Raw genomic sequence first — 24,195 nt, 5'->3', positions numbered from 1 at the left:
CATGTTCCAATAACACAACACAACATAGGAACAACTCCAAAAAATAAACACGTCCATGCGGAACAGTTGTCGCAGAGCCCTCAGGCATTAGTAATTGAAGCGTTCCCGGATGAGTTGCTCGCGCAGGGCTCAAGCAATCGTTAAAGGAGCAAGATGGACCGCCCTCCTCTGACCTCGTGCTCGAGCATCAGGCACTTGCATGCTTTCCTGATCGTCGTCATCATCCTCATCCTGCTCTTCCAAATTACTATCATCAGGCACTCTCACCTCTTGTGGGTCTTCTGGTTCCATTACCAGCTCCTGCTGTCTCATGATGGCTAAGTTATGCAGCAAGCAGCACACAACAGTGAACTGACTGACAATCTCAGGGGAGTATTGCAAGTGGCCTCTGGAATGGTCCAGGCATCGGAAACGCTGTTTCAAGATGCCAATGGTCCTCTCCATGATTCTGCGCATCGCAATGTGCGACATGTTGTATTGAGAGCCAGCTTCCGTCCAGGTTACGCGTAGGGGCGTCATGAGCCAGGTGGCGAGGCGGTACCCTTTGTCTCCCAGTAGCCTGCTCTGTCCTTCTGGCTGCTGCTGAAACATGGCAGATATCACACACGAGCTGCACATTAATGGAGTGGAAACCTTTTCTATTCCTGAATTGCACGGCATCCTCCACAGGTGCTCGCAAGGCGATGTGGGTACAATCAATGCAGCCCTGTACCTTTGGGAAGCCAGCAATTCTGGAGAAGCCCACAGCCCTGTCATGCATGGCTTGGCTGGTCATTGGGAACTTGATGGAGGCATTCCTCCAAGCATACAATGCAGCCGTGAACGCAGACATGTATTGCACGTTGAGAGATGGCGCACGCATCTCCAGTTGTAGCTTGAAACGATCCCGAGGCATAGAAAGAAAATGCAGCTAAAACCTTCACTTCAACAGACAAGGCAGTCGGCATTCTGCTTCTTGGCTGTAAATCTGCTCTCAGCATATCACAGATCTCAACGACAACCTCTCTATGGAAACACAGCCTTTTGACAAAATCAGCCTCACTCATGTCCAGGTACGTGCGCCTGACTCGATATTGCCAACGTGGGTAAGGCCTCCTGCCCATCAGCCTACGGGCTATGACGTTCCTGGTGCGGTGAGCTCTAATCAATTCTCACCTTTGTAGCGAATTAATGGAGAACCATTGCATAATCCATGGCGTTGATAATGCAGCACCCATACTTTAAGTAAAAATTAAATTTTCAAAGGTGCATGCTAACTGGCTGGCTCTCCCTCCCGGTGTTTTTCAACCCTCCCTATCCCCTGGCCGAACGGCCGAAAGATCACAGCTCGGTGCCTGCTGCCGCTGTTTTGATGGAGAGGTAGGAAAATTTACTTTTTTATTTATTGATTTATTTATCATTTATTATTGATGATGGCTCTTTATTGGTAAAAGTGAAGTGTTTAATGCTTTGTAAAATCCCTAACTTCCCTTCCCCCACCGCCCCACCCCACCCCCGTCTCTCGCTCCCTGCGCCTAATTTCTAAAATGTAGGCAAGGTTTTTCTGAGCGTACAAAAATCAACACTTACTCCGTTCTAAGTTAGTTTGGAGTAACTTTTCTCTGCCTAAACTTGCAAAACAGGCGTAAGGGCTGGTAACGCCCCCTTTTGAAAAAAAAGTTGTACTAAAACGAAACTATTCGAACTAGAATTGGAGCAAACTAAATGCCGAGAATTGCGATTTCTAAGATACACCATACTAAACTAGTTGCTCAAAAAAAATAGGTGCAACTCGAGCCGAAACTTGGGCCCAATATATGTATTAAAACTTTTGTTGTAAGCTTTTATATCCCTTGCAATTTTTCTCATATTCCTTTTTGCACACCTTATTACTTTCTTACATATACTTGGTCATGGTAATATTGTGGTCATGGTACTAAAATAGCAACCGAGAAGTTGTAAGTTCAAATACTACCATTGGAAATTATGAAATATATGGTCATACCTCATGATAAGACAAAAAAGTGTGGGTCTTATTTTCTCTACAGGAATCAACTTAGAAGATAGGGCCTTTAACATGTCGGGGAAAGGGTAACTGATTTACTTACATGACAGAGATGATGCTTGTAAATGTCTGTTTCATTATTACAGTGCAGTATTTGGAAAGCAAAAAAGGTTTACCAAATACCATCAAAAATAATACTGTTTTAATATTTAATAAAAGTTAGCTGCAGTCATGTTAATATTTGCTGCGTTTTATAAATAACTTATGCCCTGTGCTGTCCCAACGCAAACAGTTTTAATCGCTGCGTGGGAAATAATTGGATTGCAACCTCCTTCTACAGCTAACAGAGGCCACAAGAAAGGAGACTTTTATTGTTTACAACTGCGTCACAAAGAGTTCACTTGGGTTTGCTCTATATGCACATCAAAATGCTACGATTACATTATAGCTCATTCAGTAACATCCAGCCTGAATCTTTAAGGCTGTTGAGTCATCACCCTGCTCCATATGCTGTTCTAGTATTTCTGGACTAATTAAAAATAAAAAGATTTTTTTGTTACCTCACTTGATATTTTTATTCTATATTGAATTACGATCTAAAACAATGCTATCTTTTATATTAAGATAATAAAAAGTCTGAGTCTATTCAGTAAGGTACAGAGTAACTTATCACATTTGCTCTATGTTTAAATAATGAAGCTTAAAAATCCAAAACTGTATTTTTATAGATCTTTTTTCTCAGATGTGTGTTTTTATACCCTGTGTGAAGCATTACCTCCACTCAAGGGGACAAACTAGTAACATGCTTCCCACATCTTGCAAGGGGAGTTGGGGAAGGGATTGAATGACAGGAGTCAGCACGCTCCATCACTAATTGTTCCTCATACTCCCATCGTCTCTCTGATAGCTTTAACTAAGACTGGAAGCTCACTGTGTACCGAATTGCTGCCACAATGCAACCACTACTGTGCTATGCTCAGAACAAGGTTCAGAATGAATGTCGGCCTGCGAGGCTGGTCCAGTGCTATTAGCAATAGATTAATATCAGTGGAAGCCTGACTGGTCGAACAGTGCAATGTCAGCTGTGGCTCAGTGGGTAGTACCCTTGCCTCAGAGGGTCGTGGGATCAAGTCCCACTCCAGAGACTTGAGCACACAAATCTAGGCTGATACTCCCAGTGCAGTACTGAGGGAGTGCTGCACTGTCGGAGGTGCCGTCTTTCAGATGAGACATTAAACCGAGGCCCCGTTTGTTCTCTCAGGTGGACATAAAAGATCCTATGTCACTATTTCGAAGAAGAGCAGGGGAGTTATCCCTGATGTCCTGGCCAATATTTATCCTTCAATCAACATAACAAAAACAGATTATCTGATCACATTGCTGTTTGTGGGAGCTTGCTGTGCGAAAATTGGCAGCCGCGTTTCATACATTACAACAGTGACTACACTTCAAAAAGTACTTCATTGGCTGTAAAGTGCTTTGAGATGTCTGGTGGCCATGAAAGGCGCCATATAAATGCAAGTCTTTCTTTGAATTGAACAGTGAATGTGTTCCAACACCAATGCATACTCACATCCTCGCAGCCAAAAAGGTCCTTTTGCAAACTGTGCAACAGGCCTCAAGCATCACTGTGGCTGGGAATTTTAGAAAATCTTACAGCAGAGAAGAAGGCCATCGAGTTATCCAATTAGTCCCACTCCCCTGCTGTTTCCCCACAGCCCTGTAAATATTTTTCCTTCAAGTATTGATCTAATTCCCATTTGAAAGCTGTTACCGAGTCTGCTCCCACCACCATTTCCTCGGAGCTGCTCCCGCTCCACTGCCATAACTTTGCCGAAAGTACGGAGGAGGCTCGTTTATGCCAGTGAGCGCTGATTCCGTGCATTTTAGGTAAAGTTATGAAGCAGGGCCGGCTCGGAGGAAATTTCCAACGTGTAAGATACATTAGGAATATATTGGGGGCAATGCTGCCACACGCAGCAGTCTGGCGCTCCCGTGCAGGTCGCTTTACAATAGGAAAAACCGTGGGAATTTGATGGGCCGTGCAACCCGTTAAAGGGGCTGTGCACCCCCCAAAAGTTCAAGGGAATATTGATTGGGGCTCATTTTAACTTTTATCACCGAGTGGAAAAAAGGGTGCCAGAAAATCAGCCACCTGTTTTACACCTCACCCAATTTTCTTTTCCACTGACTTCAATAAAAATCAAAATTGTCAAGATGCAAAATGCGGTTCCGATTCGATGATATCTGTTTTTTGCCCGGCGATAAAAATTAAAATGACCCCTTTTGTATCTGCAGCTGTTTTTTCAATGGACCAGTTCTTTGTGCCAAACCCATAGCCCTGCAGCTTAGAACCAATTTCGGGTGGTATTCCAGCAGAGTACTGAGGGAAAACTGTATTGACAGAGATGACCATCTTTGGATAAGACATTAAAACCGAGGCCCGGTCTGGCTGTTCTTCTGGTTGAGGTAGACTTTAAAGATCCCATTCAAAGAGCATTGGTTCCCTTGGTGTCTTGGCCAACATCCCTGTCCCAACCAGTACCACCAAAAGCAGGTCAACTGGTCACTCATCTCTTTGCAACTTGTGGGATCTTGCTAGGTGAAAAGTGACTGCTGCGTTTGCCTGCATGACATCAGTCACCGCACTTCAAAATAATCCATTGCTTTTAAACATTTCTGAGACATGTGGTAAAGTAATATATAAATCCTGTTCTCAGAAGATACACATCCCAAAAGAAACGGACCTCTGTCATGTATCTTACATTATTATATATAACTGTATCCTAACATGCTATACATGACTGTAATAAGATATGATCTGTAACCACCAGCATACCTTACCACCAGGAGTGCACTTGCAGGAGACACTGGATACCTGCCCCAGACAGGTATATAAGGACAGGTCTCAGGCAAGTGCAGCATTCCAGAGCTGTGAAATAAACGTGCAGGTCCAGAGTGACCTTGACTTCACTACATGCCTCGTGTGAATCTGTACTGAGGGGACAGGGCTTTACAGTGGCGACGAGTTATGGGATTACAGAATCCACAGAATGGCGAACAACAGATCAGATGAAAAGTACAATGCTGGAGACAATTGGGAGGACTTTATAGAAAGGCTCCAGCAAAGCTTTGTAACTATAGACTGGTTAGGAGACGACAAAGCAGACAAGAAAAGAGCCCATCTCTTGACCAGCTGTGGCTCGAAAACATACACTTTAATGAAGGATCTGCTGGCACCCGAGAAACCAGCAAGCAAGTCGTTTGAAGAATTGAGCACACTGGTAAGAGACCACCTGAAGCCAGCGAGCAGCCTACACATGGCCAGACACAGGTTCTACAACTACAGACGCTGTGTGGGCCAGAGCATACCCGAATTCGTGGCAGAACTTCAGAAGTTGGCTAGTTTATGTGAGTTCTCCGATGAACTGAGGAGAGAAATGCTGAGAGACTTTTTCATTGAAGGAATAAGCCACGCAGGCATATTCAAAAAGCTCAAAGAGACCAAGAACCTGACCTTAGAGGCAGCAGCACTGGCTGCATAGACATTCTTGGCAGGGGAAGAAGAAACGAGGTTGATTTACAATGCAGGTACGACAACTAATGAAATATCGGAACAAGGAGTTCACAGCGTGAAACAAGCTGCTACCTCCACACACAGACAAAAGCGGGAGAGCAGGCCCTCAACAGCAGGCAGTGGCGCCAGAAGCCATCAAGGGCCACAGGAACGGCCGTTCACATCTCATCAACCCACAATGCGAGCAATCAACTACAAACTGAGAGAAGCTCAAGAGAGATCAGCCAGACGCAGCTCATTCTTTGGAAACAATGGAAGCGGTCTGTGCTGGAGGTGTGGGGGTGGGCACTCGTCAAGGGGGTGTCGATTTCAGCAGGCTGTTTGAAGGAACTGTGAATATACAGGGCATCTGGCCCGCATGTGCAAAAAAAGGCAGCTCGGCTGGTATACGAATCGGATGGGTCGGAAAGCGGACCAGAAGACGGTGGGGACAGTACCTGGGACACCGATGTACAGCGGGTCAACACGATCAATGACCGCTGCTCCTACAACAAGACACCTCCTATAATGATGAGGGTCCTACTCAACGGGATACCTATCAACAGGGAGCTGGATACGGGAGCGAGTCAATCTCTCATGATCGCTCAACAATTTGAACAACTGTGGCCGCAGAAAAGAGACAGACCAAAACTCACAATGGTCGACACCAAACTGAGGACTTATACCAAAGAAATCGAACCAGTCCTCGGCAGTGCCATGCTCTCCGTCACACACAAAGAGACAGTGAACCGACTTCCCCCATGGATTGTCCCCGGAGACCCCCCAGCACTGCTGGGGAGAAGCTGGCTGGCAAAACTAAACTGGAAATGGGATGATGTTCATGCCATGTCGTCAAAGGAACGGACCTCCTGCTCAACAGTTATAAAGCGATTTGAACATCTCTTTCAGCCAGGTGTAGGGACTTTCAAAGGGGCCAAAGTCAAAATCTACATCACACAGGATGCTAGACCGGTCCATCACAAGGCCAGAGCTGTACTCTATGTGATGAGAGAAAAGATTGAACATGAACTAGACAGGCTTCTACAGGAAGGCATTATATCATCTGTGGAATTTAGCGACTGGGCAAGTCCCATCATCCCAGTCATGAAGCCTGATGGATCCGTACGAATCTGTGTGGACTACAAATCTACCATAAACAGAGTCTCCCTACAGGACCAGTACCCGCTGCCCAGAGCGGAGGACTTATTTGCCACATTGGCTGGAGGCAAACTTTTCTCAAAACTAAACCTCACATCTGCGTATATGACGCAAGAATTGACTGAGGAATCCAAGCTACTCACCACCATCAACACACATCGAGGCCTTTTCATGTACAATCGATGCCCATTCGGCATCAGATCGGCAGCTGCCATATTCCAGCGCAACATGGAGAGTCTGCTCAAGTCCATCCCGGGGACGGTTGTATTTCAAGACGACATACTTATCACGGGCAGGGACACCGACTCCCATCTCCGTAATTTGGAGGAAGTACTAAAGCGGTTGGATCGGGTAGGCCTAAGAGTTAAGAAATCCAAGTGCTTGTTTCTCGCACCCAAGATTGAATTTTTGGGCAGAAGGATTGCCGCTGATGGAATCCGCCTAAACAGAGTCCAAAACAGAAGCAATTCGCCTGGCACCCAGGCCCCGGAATGTCTCGGAACTGCGCGCCTTTCTCGGGCTACTCAACACTTTGGGAACTTTATGCAGAACTTAAGCACTCTGCTGGAGCCTCTCCACGTACTACTCAGGAAGGGGTGCGATTGGTTTTGGGGGACGCCCAGGAACGCGCCTTCAATAAGGCACTCAACCTTCTGTGTTCCAAGTGTTTTGACTTTCTTTGATCCAGGTAAAAAGCTAGTTCTCACATGTGATGCGTCAGCGTATGGGGTCGGGTGCGTTTTGCAACATGTCAATAGTGCAGGAAAATTACAACCTATAGCTTATGCCTCCAGGTCACTTTCGCGGGCGGAGCGCGGGTACGGAATGGTAGAGAAGGAGGCGCTCGCGTGCGTGTACGGTGTCAAAAAGATGCACCAATACCTTTTCGGGGCCAAGTTCGCATTAGAAACCGACCACAAGCCCCTCAAGTCCCTCCTATCTGAGAGCAAGGCAATAAACACCAACGCCTTGGCGTGAATTCAACAGTGGGCACTCATGCTGGCGTCCTACGACTATACCATAAGGCACAGACCAGGCACAGACAACTGTGCCGACGCGCTCAGCAGGCTACCCCTGGCGACCACGGAAGGGTCTGACGAACAGGACTGTGAGATAGTCATGGCAATCAATGCCTTTGAGTCCACAGGTTCACCCATGACGGCTCACCAAATCAGAACCTGGACTGCCAGCGACCCCACGTTATCCTTAGTAAAAAGATGTGTCCTAACCGGTGACTGGGCAGAGGCTCGCGATGCCTGCTCCGAGGAAATCAAACCCTTTCACAGGCGCATGCATGAGCTATCACTACAAGTGGACTGCCTGATGTGGGACAGCCGAGTAGTCATGCCTCTGCGAGGCAGAGGCATTTGTCCGGGAGCTCCACCGCGAGCACCCGGGGATCGTTCTCATGAAGGCCATAGCCAGATCACACGTCTGGTGGCCTGGTATTGATGCGGACTTGGAGCTCTGCGTCCGGCGGTGCACCATTTGTGCCCAACTCAGCAATGCCCCCAGGGAGGCTCTCCTGAGCCCCTGGCCCTGGCCTACCAAACCGTGGTCGCGGGTGCACGTAGACTATGCGGGCAGATTCATGGGCAAAATGTTCCTCGTAGTTGTTGATGCATTTTCAAAGTGGATCGAATGCACCATTTTAAACTCGAGCACAACCTCCATCACTGTGGAGAGCCTCGCAACCATGTTTGCAACGCTCGGAATTCCTGACATATTGGTCAGTGACACTGGTCCGTGCTTCACCAGTGCAGAATTCCAAGACTTTATAATTGACCATGGCATAAATCACGTCAAGACGGCACCGTTCAAGCGGCCCTCCAACGGCCAGGTGGAGAGAGCAGTGCAAATCATTAAACAAGGCATGTTTAAAATCCAAGGTCCCACGCTGCAGGGTCGCCTGTCGCGACTGCTGCTGGCATACAGATCTCGTCCGCACTCATTGACTGGGACTCCCCCCGCGCAACTGTTGATGAAAAGGACTTTAAAAACAAGGCTCTCATTAATCCTCCCAGACATGCACGAAATCGTTGAGGCAAAGCGCCGTAAGCTGACTGAGTACCATGACAGAATTCGAGCGGGAGATGAAATGAGATAGGGGACAAAGTGTTTGTACTAAACTATGGCAGGGGTCCCAAATGGCTTGCAGGGACAGTAACGGGCAAGGAAGGAAACAGGCTACTGGTCGTACAAATGGACAATGGCCAAACCTGCCGGAGGCGTGTAGACCAAGTCAAAAGCAGATTTACCAACAACACTGCAGAACCAGAGGCAGACTACAATGTGGAACTCGCACCACACTGGTGGACAGACAGAGGGAACAACCTGAGGAAAGGGCAATCCCAACTGACAGCCCAGGCGAGTCAACAACAATCACACCAATCGAGACAGACAGCCCAGGTGAGATACCAGCAACCACACCCAAAGAAAAACAGACACCAAGGCAAACAACTGAGCCACAACTCAGACGCTCCACGCAAGAGCGTAGACCACCTGAGAGACTGAACCTATAAAGACAATAAGACCTTGGGGGAGGGTGACGTCATGTATCTTACATTATTATATATAACTGTATCCTAACATGCTACACATGACTGTAATAAGATATGACCTGTAACCACCAGTATACCTTACCACCAGGGGTGCACTTGCAGGAGACACTGGGATACCTGCCCCAGACAGGTATATAAGGACAGGTCTCAGGCAAGTGCAGCATTCCAGAACTGTGAAATAAAGGTGCAGGTCCAGAGTGACCTTGACTTCACTACATGCCTCGTGTGAATCTGTACTGAGGGGACAGGACTTTACAACCTCCTTCACTGCTTAGTCCTGTGTTGGCCCGACAGCTTTTCCAATTTATCACTACTCGGAGAGCAGCAAGTCATTGAAATTGGTCACAGATAAATAGCTGTTGGCATCACCTCTGTGTACACTAAAGAGACAGTGATATCAGTGAACAGATGTACAGCTCTAACCCTACGTCTCCTAAGAGCCTAAACACCTGGCAGTTGCTCATACAGATTAGTGTCAAGGCTGCACATCCACATAACTAGAGAAAACTGGTTAATCTTCTGCTGCCCAAGAAATGGATTCTCGTCGACCATATTGCCTTAGCGTTTAATGAGCTTCAACACCTTTTTTGTTTTAAAACCAAATGGTCAACTTTGGTTGCGTGTTGAGGGGATACACCACTCTGCTGATGTGAGACCCCCAACTCCCACATCACAAACATGTGCATTATGCATTATTGGGAGTTAAATTGTAGAAAGTGATATTTCGCCTCTGCATAAGGCTAGAAAAAGATCAGGCAGTATGCTCCTCCTCCCCTTCATCCTATGCAATTCTCTGCTTTCAACAAGCTCTGCAGCTATACCCAGTAGGAGAGTCAAGCTGGTTTGAGAGTGCACTCCCAGCCACTGCAGGCAGCACAAGAATGGTGAGTCAACCCAGTGAGAATCCGGATGTGGTGCAGTATCACCCCTGTGCAGTATCACCCCTGCCCAGCTACCCCATCAAAAACAATACTCTGATCCCAATACATGCAACAACCCCTGTAACAGTACGCACAATGCCCGCAGACTCAGTCACCTCAATGTAAGCTCCTGTAAATGCTCTGTGAGCAAAATGTATAACACAATGCACAAATAGGTAAACCAGCGTGAAACGAGGGACACATTTATAGGGGAGGGCAGTGATGGCACTGATTGTTGCTGGGCTCAGATTCTACAGCAGCTCTGCTGGGATCCTGAACAGCGAGTGTTGACGGTTATCACAACCAAGCCTGATCCTGTGGTCATCCAACATCCACACTTTACAGCAAGGGATGATTGGATAGTCATCAGGAATTGGATCATTGACAGATTGTTCCTGTCCCATAGCCCAAGGATGCATTATTCCCTTCCCGTAGACCAAGAGTACTGACTCCAAATGCAGCACTCCAACTGCAGCCCCAGTTGTGCACCAGCCAATTAAGTGCAGGCCGGACCCTAAGCTTGGGCTTTCCTGCGCTCTGGTGCTCACCTACTCAGTGGGCAGCATGTTGATCAAATGAGCCAATATGCTTCATAAATCATCCTGAAATGGGGACAGGTGAATGAATCATACAGGTGAAGTGAGCAATATTGGGCCAAAAATTGCAGTCGGAGGCCTAGGATGCCTCCGACCAAAATGTTTTTAACAAAACTAGTTGGTGGTCCCGGAGGAATGTAGACTTGCGCTCCGAGGCCTTGCTGCACAGTCCAGTGTAGGGGCTCATGTATTCCAGGAGCGTATGTATAGCCTGGGATCACATGGGCTGGACCAACCGACGGAAATGGCGTATCCCCGTTCACAGTAATGGTGAGTTCCGTTTCTACAGAGATCACCATTTCTATGAAGGAAAATAGCTCCAAAACCACATAAATATTTTAAATAAAGAAGAAAAGAACTTCACATATTTAAAATTAATTGAAATTGAATTTATTTTTTTTTTTAATTTTTGGAATTTTTTTAATATGTTTTAATAGAGGTAAAAATAAACTTACCTTAATGGACAGTGTTTTAATATAAAAATTGATCAAATGTAATTTTTCATCTTAAAATTCTTACACTGGTAAAAGTTGTCCTTACTCCTGCTTTTACCAGGCATGACAGTTTGAAGGTCATTCGCTGAGCAAGAGTTGAGCAAATATCCCAAATCTCCGCCCGGGAAGGCCCATCTCCCGGGGATGTGTTGAAACTGTCAAAAGAAATTTTGACAGTTCTCAAGTGCCAGATTTCGGCGCATACGCATCGCGTGCCAAGAACCGACGCTTGCAGGGTCTCTAGGGGTGTGTGCGCACATTGTGCGCGCCTGTAGTGACCGCAATTTTTGGCCCATTATATTAGAGAGAAGCCCCACTAAGGAATTGTGCAAATTGGACCGTGACCGATGGAACACACATTACTCAAGTGGATTCAGATGGGTATTATAACTGAGACATGAGGGGTTAATTTTTTGTCTTCACTGCCTGGGTGGGAAACTAGCAGAGCAAATTCGCCTTCCTTTTATAAAACCCACACAATTTTCATTGTGAAAATTGGGCAGGTTGTACAATGGGCAGATGATCCACTCCCTCCGTCACATTGCCACCCAGATGGTGAAGATAAATATTACCGCCCAAGGTGCAGCGAATCAGTCAAGGTCCCTCTTCTTATTATCAGAACTTGACTCAGTTTTCATGAAAGTAAATGCAGTAAAGTAGTGAACCTGATGGCCTGGGTCAGTGATTCCTATATTGACGGCAACAAAGGAGTAAGAAATGTATACCTTAATGCCACCCCACGACTGGTTGGAAAGGAAATCCACGGGGGTAGAGACTCCTGGCTGGGTTGGATAACGAAGCAGGAAATCCAGCTCCTTTGGGTTAATTTCTTTGTTAATCAGAAGTATCTGTCAAATTGAGGGGAACAGAAAAAGACAGACATACAGATTAGTGGTACCTGTTCATGCATCTGCAGTCGCTATCTGATAAAGCCCATCACTAGCGACCAGCAAGAATTGACGTTAATTTAAAACTGGTGAGGATAAAGTTCAAATCAGCTCGGAGAAAGTTTTGCTTCCACAGTGTTAGCTTTTTAATTTAACATCCTAAATGTTAATGCAGCATAAATTTCCCATTTTTGACGTCTTCCCCCGTGTACATTCCTTTCACACTTTATTCTAGCATCCTTATCTTACCAACAGCACCATGCCGGTGAGTCACGGCTGGTATTTTAAGAGCAGTCAGCCCGCACGGGACAGGGTTGTCTCATCTCAACTTATCTCAAAAGCAGAAGGACACTCAACGGAGCAGCACACTCCAAAACACTTCTTCGTGTACACTTTAACTTTTCAAATTAAGAATCACTTAAATACTTAAATGTTCGGAGAAATGCGGCTTGGTGCTGTTCCGTCATGGTCAGGTGCAGGCTTTACATGTACTCAGCCAGTCAGTCCCGGAATCAGAATTCTTCCTGTGGCTTGACAGGGTAGATGCAGCAAGGGTGTTTTGCCCCTTGTGGGGGAATCTGGAACAAACGGGTATAGTTTCAGAATAAGGGGTCACCCATTTAAAATGGAAATGAGGAGGAATTTCTTCTCTCAGAGGGTCGTGAATCTTTGGAACTCTCTACCCCAGAGAGCTGTGGAGGCTGTGTCAGTGAATATATTTAAGGTGGAGATAGACAGATTTTTGAGCGATAAGGGAGTCAAGAGTTATGGGGAGCGGGCAGGGAAGTGGAGTTAAGGCCAAGATCAGATCAGCCATGATCTTATTGAATGGGGGAGTAGGCTCGAGGGGCCAAATGGCCTACTCCTGCTCCTATTTCTTATATTTTTATGTTTCTTGAATGAGGATTCAAATCAGAAAGCAATTAAATATCACCATCGTGGCTAATGTTCTCATGTCATCCTGTTTGTCTCTCACAGCCCACCTCAAGTTTCTTCTCATGGCCCATGCTCAGGTATAGTTACACAGGTGGAGGAAGCCCCTGGTGCTTTGTCCAAGTGGCTACCCTTCATGTGTGAGTCTGGAGAGTGTCAGGAGGCTGTTTGATGGTGGGACGGGGCATTGTAACCAATTTGATCCTGTCCACATCCGACATCACACACAGACAAATCTTGGCGGTAGTTAATGGACAGTGATCAGGAGAAGCAACCCTGCCAGATTTTGTTATCTCCCTCAGCCCGAGACAGCGATGCCAACTACGGCACCAAGTGGTATCAGCTAACACAGCACAGATGAGGAACTGAAGCCAGGGTGCAGTGGAATTTTCCAATCTGACAGGAATTGCTCCCAGATATGAATGCAGTTATGAATCATTGTTGAATGCCACAACATCCTATAATGCAGCAAAAAAAAACATTGCAGATATGCACAGAAGGTTGATCTGCTTTGAGTCCATTGCAACATTAATCTCTCTTTCTGTTTCAGGCACTGCTTGGCCTGCTATTTATTTCCATCACTTGCTGCTTATAATTTCAGATTTCCCACTTTGCCATTTTACTCGCTATGATTCAGCACCAGCATGTCCAAACTCACTATGGGAGCTGACAGATATTAATAACCAATTCACAAGTTGACAACAACTGCCAATCTTATCAAGCAATCACACACTAATTACCGACTTACATTAATCCCATTGATAAAATTCGGTATAAATTGAGTTAAGGTAAGTCAGTTGGCAATCTTGATTGTCGCAAGATTTTGCATTAACTAGTGACAGATGATCTGTAAACCCACACTTTACTGCAACCCTGTCAGTATTTCCTTGGTTATTTCTAAAGCCATACATGTACATAATATATGCATGCCCAAAACTGACCAGTGAGTGCAGGCAATGTCATTGGAGTCAGTGGCTGGGAGGAGTTACCAAACTCCATAGGGGGAAGGGGCAGAACTAACACATAATGATGAGATATCTGAAACTCCCAGGGTTAATGCTTATCTCCTGCTCTTGATTGATTTGGCTGTCACCTCCGGAATTCCCCTGTTATTTCATCAAACATTTTAAACCAGCACATACATAATAATCAACAGAAGCAGAGAATAAAAGTATGGAGTTTCCTTTTTAAGTGGAGTAACCACATTTCAATTCAAATAAAAAGGATAAGGTTGACTGCTGATATATAGGTTAATGTTGCTTCGGAAGACCCTGCGGTCAAACCTAAATAGGCATAGTGTCATTAAATAGAGATGCGTGTTGGGGAACAGGGATGTGGGTCACTGCAAAGGGAACTCCACTTCGGGAATTAAGTTTCTTTGTCATCCACTAACAAAATGCTTTTGCACAATATTCCCATGAATAAAACAGCATTTTGAAGAAAAAAAAATAGGAATAGTATATTATAGCAGAGAACTTGGCAGTGTAGAGAAGACAAGACTTTCAAAAAGTGGACAGATTTCATGGTCAGCAATTTTTTGAGGACACCTAATTTCTGGTGAATTCTGCGATAATGACGATGAGGAATGACAAGCTCAAGGCAATGAAATAACCTCCATTTTAAGAATCCCCTGTCTGTGTACAGAACCAGCTAAATGAGCATCACATTTCCCTCTGGACCTCTCCGATAACACATTTCAACCTCAAACTTAAAGAGCACCTATAACTCTAGCAGCGTAACATTTCCAGTTTTCATATGAGCTATGACGATAGCCCTTCACAGTGAAGGTGTCCAATTAAGACTGGATTATGGGTAATTTTGCACTGACGGCTGGGGTTCACTGGGGACGTGTTGGCCATCAGAGACAACAAGGCAGTTCCATCTATCTAGACTTAATTTATGTTACGCAACTGAAAGGACAATTGAAACCCCTCTTAAAAAAAGCACTTCCAGTATCAAAAAGTCCTGCTTCCAATACCGCTCGAAAGGCCTAGTATTGCTGTTTTTACAGGTACTTCAAGGCAGGGCTGCACAGTGGCAGAGTGCAATTAGAAGGCCAACACGCTGCATCACAAGCTGGCAAAATATTTTGTTCGTTGCACAACACAGCCAGACCCCCAGCCTAATATGCGCATGGCGAGTTGCAGACTTGGTTGTCATATTGTTGGGAGGTCAGGTGCATCTCCATAGGCTATCAGGGAAAAACAGATGCGAGTGTCTCCTGAGGTCACTCTGAAATACTTCCAGTCAGATACAGTAAGACATAGACCAAAGCCTTGGCACAAATTACCTGCCACCCCTCCATCAACCCCCACCCCCACCCACTCCTTTGCCTTGTTATAGGAAGGTATAAAGGGATTTGTGTTAGAAATTAATGAGCACTTATTTCTGGCTTAGCATTGGCTTGTATAATTGTGAAGATCACTGTATCCCAGGATCCCATTGGGCCACATGAAAGCGACATTATACAGCAACTAAAGCAGTGTAAACTGCAGGTGTTCTGCTCAGTGTCCTATGCTCCACAGGACTAGTATATTCCTTTCTGCACTGTTAAGCTTTACTTGATGTTAACAAGGAAAGACACTAAAGCACAACAACATGAACCATTTTGAGTTCAATGACTTCTCAGATACTGAACTGATATTCAGGCTGATCCAATATGGGTACAATAATGTTGTTGTATCTGAGTCAGAGTAGAGACATCTAATATTTCAGACTGTCAACATCAATTCAAGCAGATGCTTACAAAGGACATTTTGAAAGGGCCTTCAATGAAGTTGGTGTACAGCATGTGATATCAGACAGCGCACACATCAACCTATTAGGTTTCCAGACATGGTACAACCATGAATGCTGTGCCTTTTCAACAAAAGTTTAGAATTGTTTTATTTAAAAGAATCTATAGTATTAAATAACCGTGAGGCTTTACACCCCCTCGGCTTGGCTCATGATGGGTGGTCTCCAGTGCAAGCAACGAGACTGCAGAGGTAATGGCTACAGTTTGCTTTCATTGCACAATGATTCTCAACTTTCCAAATATTTTAGTAGGTAAATATGAGCAACATCGTTCTTGGAAAAATTAAAAGCTCAGAGTTAATATATGTCATTCAGTGGTTTTTATTAGCCATCATTAAGGGCTCTTTCTGGATCAGCTTTTCTTTTGCTATCAAGTTTCCATCATTCAGACGTAGTGTTATTTCAAACTAAAATAGATTTTATTCCCCACAAAGTGTGAGTTCTCTTTTGCACAGAGAAGCAAAAATAAAGGCAGTAAAACAAAAAACAAAATCCAGAAATTGTACATAAGAACAATTTGCAGATCAGATAATGAACAGGATAAATCTTAAACCATAGGGATTGCAGTAAAACTTGATTTATCAGAAGTCTTTAAGCTGTGGCCATTCCGAATGCAGGATCTAGGTATTCTGAGGTGGGTGTGATGCTCCATTTGGTTTCAACGCAGTAGAGTAAATTTTCTGAGACCCCGTGCCCAATTTGAGACACTCACGATTTTCCAACCATTAACATCAACAGCGGAAGGTTGGGAGCTCGTCGGATTGGGAGCAGTGATCGCCGGGCTGGATTCTCCGATCGGCACTCCGGCAGAGTATGGCCCCTGGCAGGTGTGGAGCCTGGGAACATTTATTCTAATTTCTGCAAAGTTCTACTAGATCGTTCCCCTAAACTCGGTGTGGACAGTGGTTACAGCGAAAAGAGATAAAAAGAAAAATGGCAACGCTGGAAATCGAAAATTAAAACAGAAGGCGGAAAATAATTAAGCTGAAAGAAAATGAAGAATCTCGTCTGAGCATCTGACACAGAGCAAGAAATTATTCGAATGAAGACCTACAATATTAATTTTCACATTTTCTGATCATAATTCTGTGATTATCCACCATTTTCTGTTTTATTACTGTATTTATAGGCTTTTGCACAATTCAACAACAATTCAGAACAAATGTATTTTTCTCTGTAATCACACTGTCAGCAAAGAATCACAACACAAATTACAGGAGCCACGCTTCTTCTAGGAAATATCACAAAACAGAGCACAAAAGGTTGGATGAGAAAGTCTTAAACTAAACTCCAGTTTATTTCTTTCCACACAATTTTTTCCCTCTCAGGGCACTGACTTGCTGTGGTAGGTTGATTCCGGAGATGAAGAGATTGACTTTTGAAGAAAGATTGAGCAGGTTGGGCCGATACACATTGGAATTCAGAAGAATGAGAGGTGATCGTATCGAAACATATAAGATAACGAGGGGGCTCAACAAGGTGGATGCAGAGAGGATATTTCCACTGATGGGGGAGACTAGAACTAGGGGGCATAGTCTCAGAATAAGGGGCCGCCCATTTAAAAATGAGATAAGGAGGAATTTCTTCTCTCAGAGGGTTGCAAATCTGTGGAATTCGTTGCCCAAGAGAGCTGTGGAAGCTGGGTCATTGAATATATTTAAGGTGGAGATAGACAGATTTTTGAGCGATAAGGGAGTAAAGGGTTCTGGGGAGCGGGCGGGGAAGTGGAACTGAGTCCAGGATCAGGTCAGCCATGATCGTATTAAATGGCGGAGCAGGCTCATGGGAACAAATGGCCTACTCCTGCTCCTATTTCTTATGTTCTTATGCAAGATTATAAATGGTACCAGAGAATTCTTCAGTCATCACCCAACTGGTCATTCTACACATATGAGCATAGACAATGAGCGTTGTAGGATATTCAACTCTGGAGACCTTGACACCTGAGCTCCCGTCCTCACCCAATACCCACACACATGCTGTTTTCAGTATGGGTCACTGGACAGCAATAAGGAGCGAGAACCCTGGCTGAATATTCTTCTCAACAGTTCAGGCTGATTGTTGCACATAGGAAAAGGAGTTGGTCATTGAGCCTTTCAAGCTTGTTCCACCATTTAATAAGATCATGGCTGATCTGCAACCTAACTTCAAATGCCTACCTATGACCTATATCCCTTCATACCTTTGGTTAACAAAAAGCCATCAATCTCCAATATAAAATTAACAATTGATCTAGCATTAATTGCCCTTTGCGGAAGAGAGCTCGAAACTTCTGGCACCCGTTGAGTGTGGCAGTGTTTCCTAATTTCACTCCTGAAAGGTCTGGCTCCCTCGTCCTAGAATCCCCAACCAGTAGAAATAGTTGCTCTCTAGCTACACTGCACTCCCTGCAAGGCCAATATATTCTTCCTAAGGTGTGGTGCCCAGAACTGCTCACAGTACTCCAGCTTGTGGTCTAACCAGGGTTTTGTACAACTGCAGCATAACTTCTACCCCCTTGTATTCAAGTCCTCTAGATCTAAAGGCCAGCATTCCATTAGCCTTTTTGATTATTTTCTGCACCTATTCATGATATTTTAATGATCTATGTACCTGGAACCCCAAGTCTCTTAATATTGAATATTAAGGGAATCAAGGGATATGGGGATAGTGCAGGAAAGTGGAGTTGAAGTAGAAGATCAGCCATGATCTTATTGAATGGCGGAGCAAGCTCGAGGGTCCTACGGCCTACTCCTGTTCCTAATTCTTATGTTTTTATGTCTCTTTGGACCTCCCACTGTTTTTAGCTTTTCACCATTTAGAAAGTACCCTGTTCTATCCTTTTTAGGTCCTAAGTAGATGACCTCACATGTGCACCCTGCCTGAGATCAGCTAACTCAGTAAACAGTGGGAAGAATTTCTGGCAGTGCCAGGCAGCGCACTCATCCACTACATCACTGGAGAAGCCAGGCTCCAGCATCCAAGGATGGCTTTGTGAGGGAGGGAGTGTTGAAATGAATGTGGATTAAACGGAGAGTTGCAGAATAGCTCTGATTTACCTGGAAGGTAACCTGGGCCGTGTAGGTCAGCTTATCGCATTCGAACAGACCTCTCGTTGTGTATTGGAACACGGAAAAGGTGATGCTGTCAATCAAGTGGGCCACTCTCTGCTTGAGGACCTCATCAGCTGGTGCCTTTTTCACGGCCATTTGGAATACGACACTGAAAGCCTGAAGAAAACAGCAGCAGAATTTATTAGCAAATTATGTTATTGAACATTATATAGCAATAAAGTCTTTATTCTATAAACATGTCAAACACCAGATTAGATTTAGCTCTCTATTCTTCACTGGCAATTTAATATCAAAAAGCAGTTTCTTTCAGAAACATAAAATGAATAGCATAAAATCCCTGGGGAGTAATTCTTTGATCACTCTCTAACGCAATGAATTTTATACTTATGGCTTTTCTTACCAAATCTGATAAGATGTTGACATCTGACCCTTTGTTTTCAATGCAATAATGTGAAAGGACTGAGAACAATGGGGAGGGGGGCAGGGGGGGAAATCAAACCACATTTAAAAATCACGACTGTTTATTGACCAAGAGGGAGTGAAGGGAACATCTGGTGAGCTTGTGCTGGCATACCTTCAAAGAGAACTGGTACATGGGATGGATTTTATTGAGGTCATTCATTATGAAGTACAATAGAGAAGCTCGGCCTGCTGCAAGTCGGTAGTGCTCACGTGCCTCATTGATCTTAAGCTCCGTTACCTTGGCCTCTTTTACCTGTAGTAAAATGGAGGAGACGGTAAGATGGCAAGAAACAGGTGATTTTACTTAACGAGACAACTGGTCTATTCGCAGGATGCGGCTACAGGCCGATGGATTCTGAAAAGTGCCATCTGGGGATTATTTGCCTTTTACTTCCATTTTCAGGCACAGAAGGACATGTTCAAGAAAATTGCCATATTTTGAGATGTCTCATGCAGGGCAAAGGTGATAGGAGCTGTCTCTTGCTGAGAGCATGAATGGTTCGTGAATGGATATCTGAAAGAGCAAAGCTCGTGCACTTTAAGACAGAAGAATTCTCCGCCAAACAGCACAGACTCTCCAAGTCAGTAATCCCCAGTCAGCACAGACCCGAGATTCAGGTGTACAGAATGGAAGGGCTGTGCGTCATTGAGGTGTGCTGACCTCACGAGCAGCTCCTTCCATACCTGGGCCCCACAAACATTTATGTCTTGTACCCATTCCAGAAAAATACAAACAATACCTTCAAAAGTTGTGGCGTCTCACTTCACAGCTGAACTATACCTGCGTTTTATAAATCTGTAAACATGTAAAAGTAGCAGGACCCGGGGCAGTGCCTGAGAATGGGAGGAACATGTGAACATTTATTCTCCTGCAATTTGCCTGTCAAATAACTCTTCGATGGGATTTACCTCTGAGGAGTTTTAAAAATATACTTTTTAGTGCAGTTACAAGCGAGGTTGGGAGGGGAGAAAAATCCTCCCTCATCATCATAGGCAGTCCCTTGAAATCGAGGAAGGGCTGTGCGTCATTGAGGTATGCTGACCTCATGAGCAGTTCCTTCCATACCTAGGCCCCACAAACATTTATGTCTTGTAGCCACTCCAAAAGTGAGTTCTCAGGTGACTGAACAGTCCAATACTGGAATTACAGTCTCTGTCACAGGTGGGGCAATCGTTGAAGGTAAGGGTGGGTGGGGAGTCTGGTTTGCCGCATGTTCCTTCCACTGCCTGCGCTTGTTTTCTGCATGCTCTCGGTGACGGGACTCGAGGTGCTCAGTGCCCTCCCGGATGCTCTTCCTTCACTTAGGGCGGCCTTTGGCCAGGGATTCCCAGGTGTCGGTGGGGATGTTGCACTTTATCAAGAAGGCTTTGAGGGTCTTTCTTATGTTCACATGCAAGGTTCTACTTTCTAAAAATATCCATTGCTCCTTTGAAAGAAACCTTATTTTGCTCGAATGCTTTCTCCCCAAAGTTACACTCGTGCTCTGCCTTCGGTGCTTTAATTCGCCAAATATCTCTCCAATACAGAACACACGACTAATTGGAATATCAAACCAGCTAAAATGCAGCCAAATGCCAAAGGTAAAAAAGAGGATACAAAGATTTTAGGTCTGCCACTACACTGTGAGATGCTAGAGTATAAATGCTTAATATTGCATACGGACAACGGTGTGCCCACTGCATAATGTCAGGACATTTGAGAATTGGACCCCTTGTCCCGTCACTCTTAAAAATCTTAAATTGTTGCTGACACACATTCTGACCTAGAAATGAGCGGCCTGGTCAAGGGAGGACAGCAGAGAAAACCTGCTTTTCTGCTGCACTGCAATTTATTATCTTAATGAACCTCACACAGAATAAAATTGATCTTGTTAACGATATTGTACATTCCGAGAAAACAAAGTGTCTGTCAGAGATGTTGGATATCCTCCATCACCAACTCCATCACCTGCTCTTCTGAACCCGTACTTCTATAACATATCTTTCAATACCTGACCTTTATTGGTGGAATTCTCAAGCCAACGTGGGGAAAATGGATCAAATGGAGAACTCAAAGAGTCACCGTTACAACTTTAGAAGTCTTTCAAAAACTGCACGTTTGGGTGCAGACATTATGACCAGGAAGTTCACATCTGAATCTTTAATGTACTTGAGCAACATCCCTACGTCTGTGTTATTTTACACTGACATTAACCTGTTTACAACTAAATGGCATGTAGATTATTCTGCTTGTAACTCCCGCTCTTTGGTCTCACCGAGAAAAGAACATTTTGTAGAACTTTTAAAATATTTTACAAGGGTTAAATCACAACCAAAAGGCAAAAACTGCATATTACACAGCAAATTTAGAGAACATTATTCATTTCTTTTTCACATGCTATGATGTGAACTGGCTGTTTTATTAATACTGCAGAGGACACTTGGAACTCAGAGAAGCAAAATAGGCCAGATAGTAATGCAAAAAAAAATGTCCGGTTACATTCAAGTATTCTTAATCCGTTAATTAATCTGGGCTGATAAGCAGGCTGCTTGCCAGACTGAACTCTGCATAAGTTGGCCTTGGCAGAAAACATTGTAAATGACATGTTATTTTAGTTTTAAGCTGCCTACAGTGTTCAACAAGTTTCTCAAACAGACCGAGAATTAATATGTCCCCATTCTCATCGTAAATCACTTCTAACTGTGTTTGAAGGCACGTTCTCTGTCTAAGTGACATTCTCCTTGTAGCCTGACTTGGGCTCACCTTCTCTTCAATCTCTGCTGCAGTCCTCTTAGTAATCTCCAGGTTTTCTACCAAGGCTGTGTCTCCGAGGAAGTTTCCAGAAGCTGAGGAAAGGCGGGAAAGCAGGTTGTCCTCCAAGGTTTTTAAGGTGATCTTGAAGCCATTTTGCTGCTTTGTGAGGTTGGACTACAAAGAGAATACCACAGAGACTTTCAGTCATATTTTAAGAACATCAACTGCTCCACAAGAGCAAAAGTTGCAAGGAGACGCGCCTTTCATGAAAGCCTCAGTCAATTAAAATTACAAATGACTGCAACAATGAGGTTGCTGTCTGCACGATACAATGCGTGTTTGGTGATTTTGTTCTAACATCACTCCTGTGACCTAATTAGAAGATCAGAGCAATTATAGAGTGCAGCGTTTTTATTATTTTGCTAATTAGAATGGGGTCAATATTATGTTATTCATATCTCCGCTGGAGCGGAACAGCACTTTGGGGAGGAAAGGCATACATTGATTTACACCTATTCCAATATTAAAAATACTGAATGAGCCACAAATGACAGGCCACAACATTATATTTGAATTATTACCTCCTTGGGTAAGGAGATAAGACAGGGGAGTTCTACACAGGCAATTTGACCCAACTGGTCCATGTCGGTGTTGATTCTCCACACGAGCTTGTTCCCACTCTAATTACCTCTTCACACCCTGCACCGTATCGCTCTATTCCCTTTTCTATCATGCATCAAACCTCCCCTTATCTGTATCAATGTTCTCTGCTTTAACCAGTCCACATGGCAGCGAGTTCCACACTCTCACCATTCGTTGTGTAAAGAGCTTCCTTTAAAATTCTTTATTTGATCTATTCATAGCTTTCTTGTATTTATGGCCCGTTGTGCTGGACTCACCTACAAATGGAAACAGTTTCCTCACAGTTTCTCTATCAAGTCCCTCCATCATTTTCAAGACCTCCGTCAGGTCATCTTCCCTTTTTTAGAGAAAAGAGCCTCAGCCTGCTCAGTCTTTCCTGACAGCTGCATCCTCTCAATTCTGGGAACGTCCTTCGAAATCTTTTCTGCAATTTCTCCTTTGCTTCAATTTTCAAAATTACTCACAGCACTCCAAGGGACGGAAATTGGGCGACATACCGCCCCCTACCGCCCAAAAATGCGATTTTGGTCAAAAAACCCCTACATACCGCCGGAATATTCGTCATTGACATACCACTGAGCGGTATGCACACCGTCCGCCATGCAGGACCGCCCACAGACCACCCAAAAAGTCCGATTTTCATTGCAGACCACCAACATACCACTGGAGCTCCATACCGTCCTGGAAAAGGTGGTTTTACTCGATGTTAAATGGCCGGGAATGGGTGGCGTGCTCGGAGCTGCCATTTTGGAAATCGGGAACAAAAGCAGCACCTCTGTATTTCAAAGGTGAACAGTGACTTTACAGTGCAATTTACAGTGGAAAAGATATTTTTATTGTTACTATGTAACTTATTAAGATAGAAGGCATTTTAGTTATATTTTTTCATCGAAAAATATTTGGGAGATTTAAAAAGAATGGGGCCTGTAATATCTCAGCCTATATTGCTGACTACCTGTTTAATGGAGGAACCAAATGTGAGAAGGTTTATTGAGCAGAGTTATAAGGGTAATGGAGGAGGTCACAGACTGATGAGGAGGAGGAGGCCATACCCTGATGACTGTTACCCCAAAAGTTTGACACTGTACAAGAGTGCTTAAATTAAATTCAAATGTTTACGTAAAAATCTCAAAAATATACAACAATTTTAAAACTTTGTAAAACTTACCTTAAAACAACTCTAACAACTTTAACAATTTTATTAACAACGTTAACAAAACTTTTCAACTTTAATAAACTTTTACAAATCAAACTTCAATTATTCAATGCACAAGAACAACAAAAAGACCCTTTACTGGCCTCAGCCATGACCTCGACCCTGTCCTTGACCATATGCTACACCACCCTTGGGCCAATCCCCCCTTTCTTACTCCTGTCCTCCCTTTCCCTGTGCCCCTGAGCCCAGACCTCCCCGTGGTG

General features: G+C 44.4%; 1 protein-coding gene across 2 annotated transcripts in view; it reads right to left on the bottom strand.

Moving 5' to 3' along the window:
* LOC139226653 (dynein axonemal heavy chain 9-like) overlaps positions 1–24,195 on the bottom strand; it is a 285,314-nt gene that overhangs the window by 151,454 nt on the left and 109,665 nt on the right. For both annotated transcript variants that reach the window (XM_070857558.1, XM_070857559.1), the window contains exons 9-12: positions 22,144–22,308; positions 19,513–19,653; positions 18,924–19,094; positions 11,995–12,117 (exon numbers count right to left, since the gene is read on the bottom strand). In XM_070857558.1, the coding sequence (XP_070713659.1) occupies positions 11,995–12,117; positions 18,924–19,094; positions 19,513–19,653; positions 22,144–22,308 (600 nt within the window). The remainder of the gene's footprint in view (positions 1–11,994; positions 12,118–18,923; positions 19,095–19,512; positions 19,654–22,143; positions 22,309–24,195) is intronic.

This window comes from Pristiophorus japonicus, chromosome 16 (genome assembly GCF_044704955.1).
Source record: "Pristiophorus japonicus isolate sPriJap1 chromosome 16, sPriJap1.hap1, whole genome shotgun sequence".
Taxonomy (NCBI): domain Eukaryota; kingdom Metazoa; phylum Chordata; class Chondrichthyes; family Pristiophoridae; genus Pristiophorus; species Pristiophorus japonicus.
This window is presented reverse-complemented; position numbering and strand designations above follow the sequence as displayed.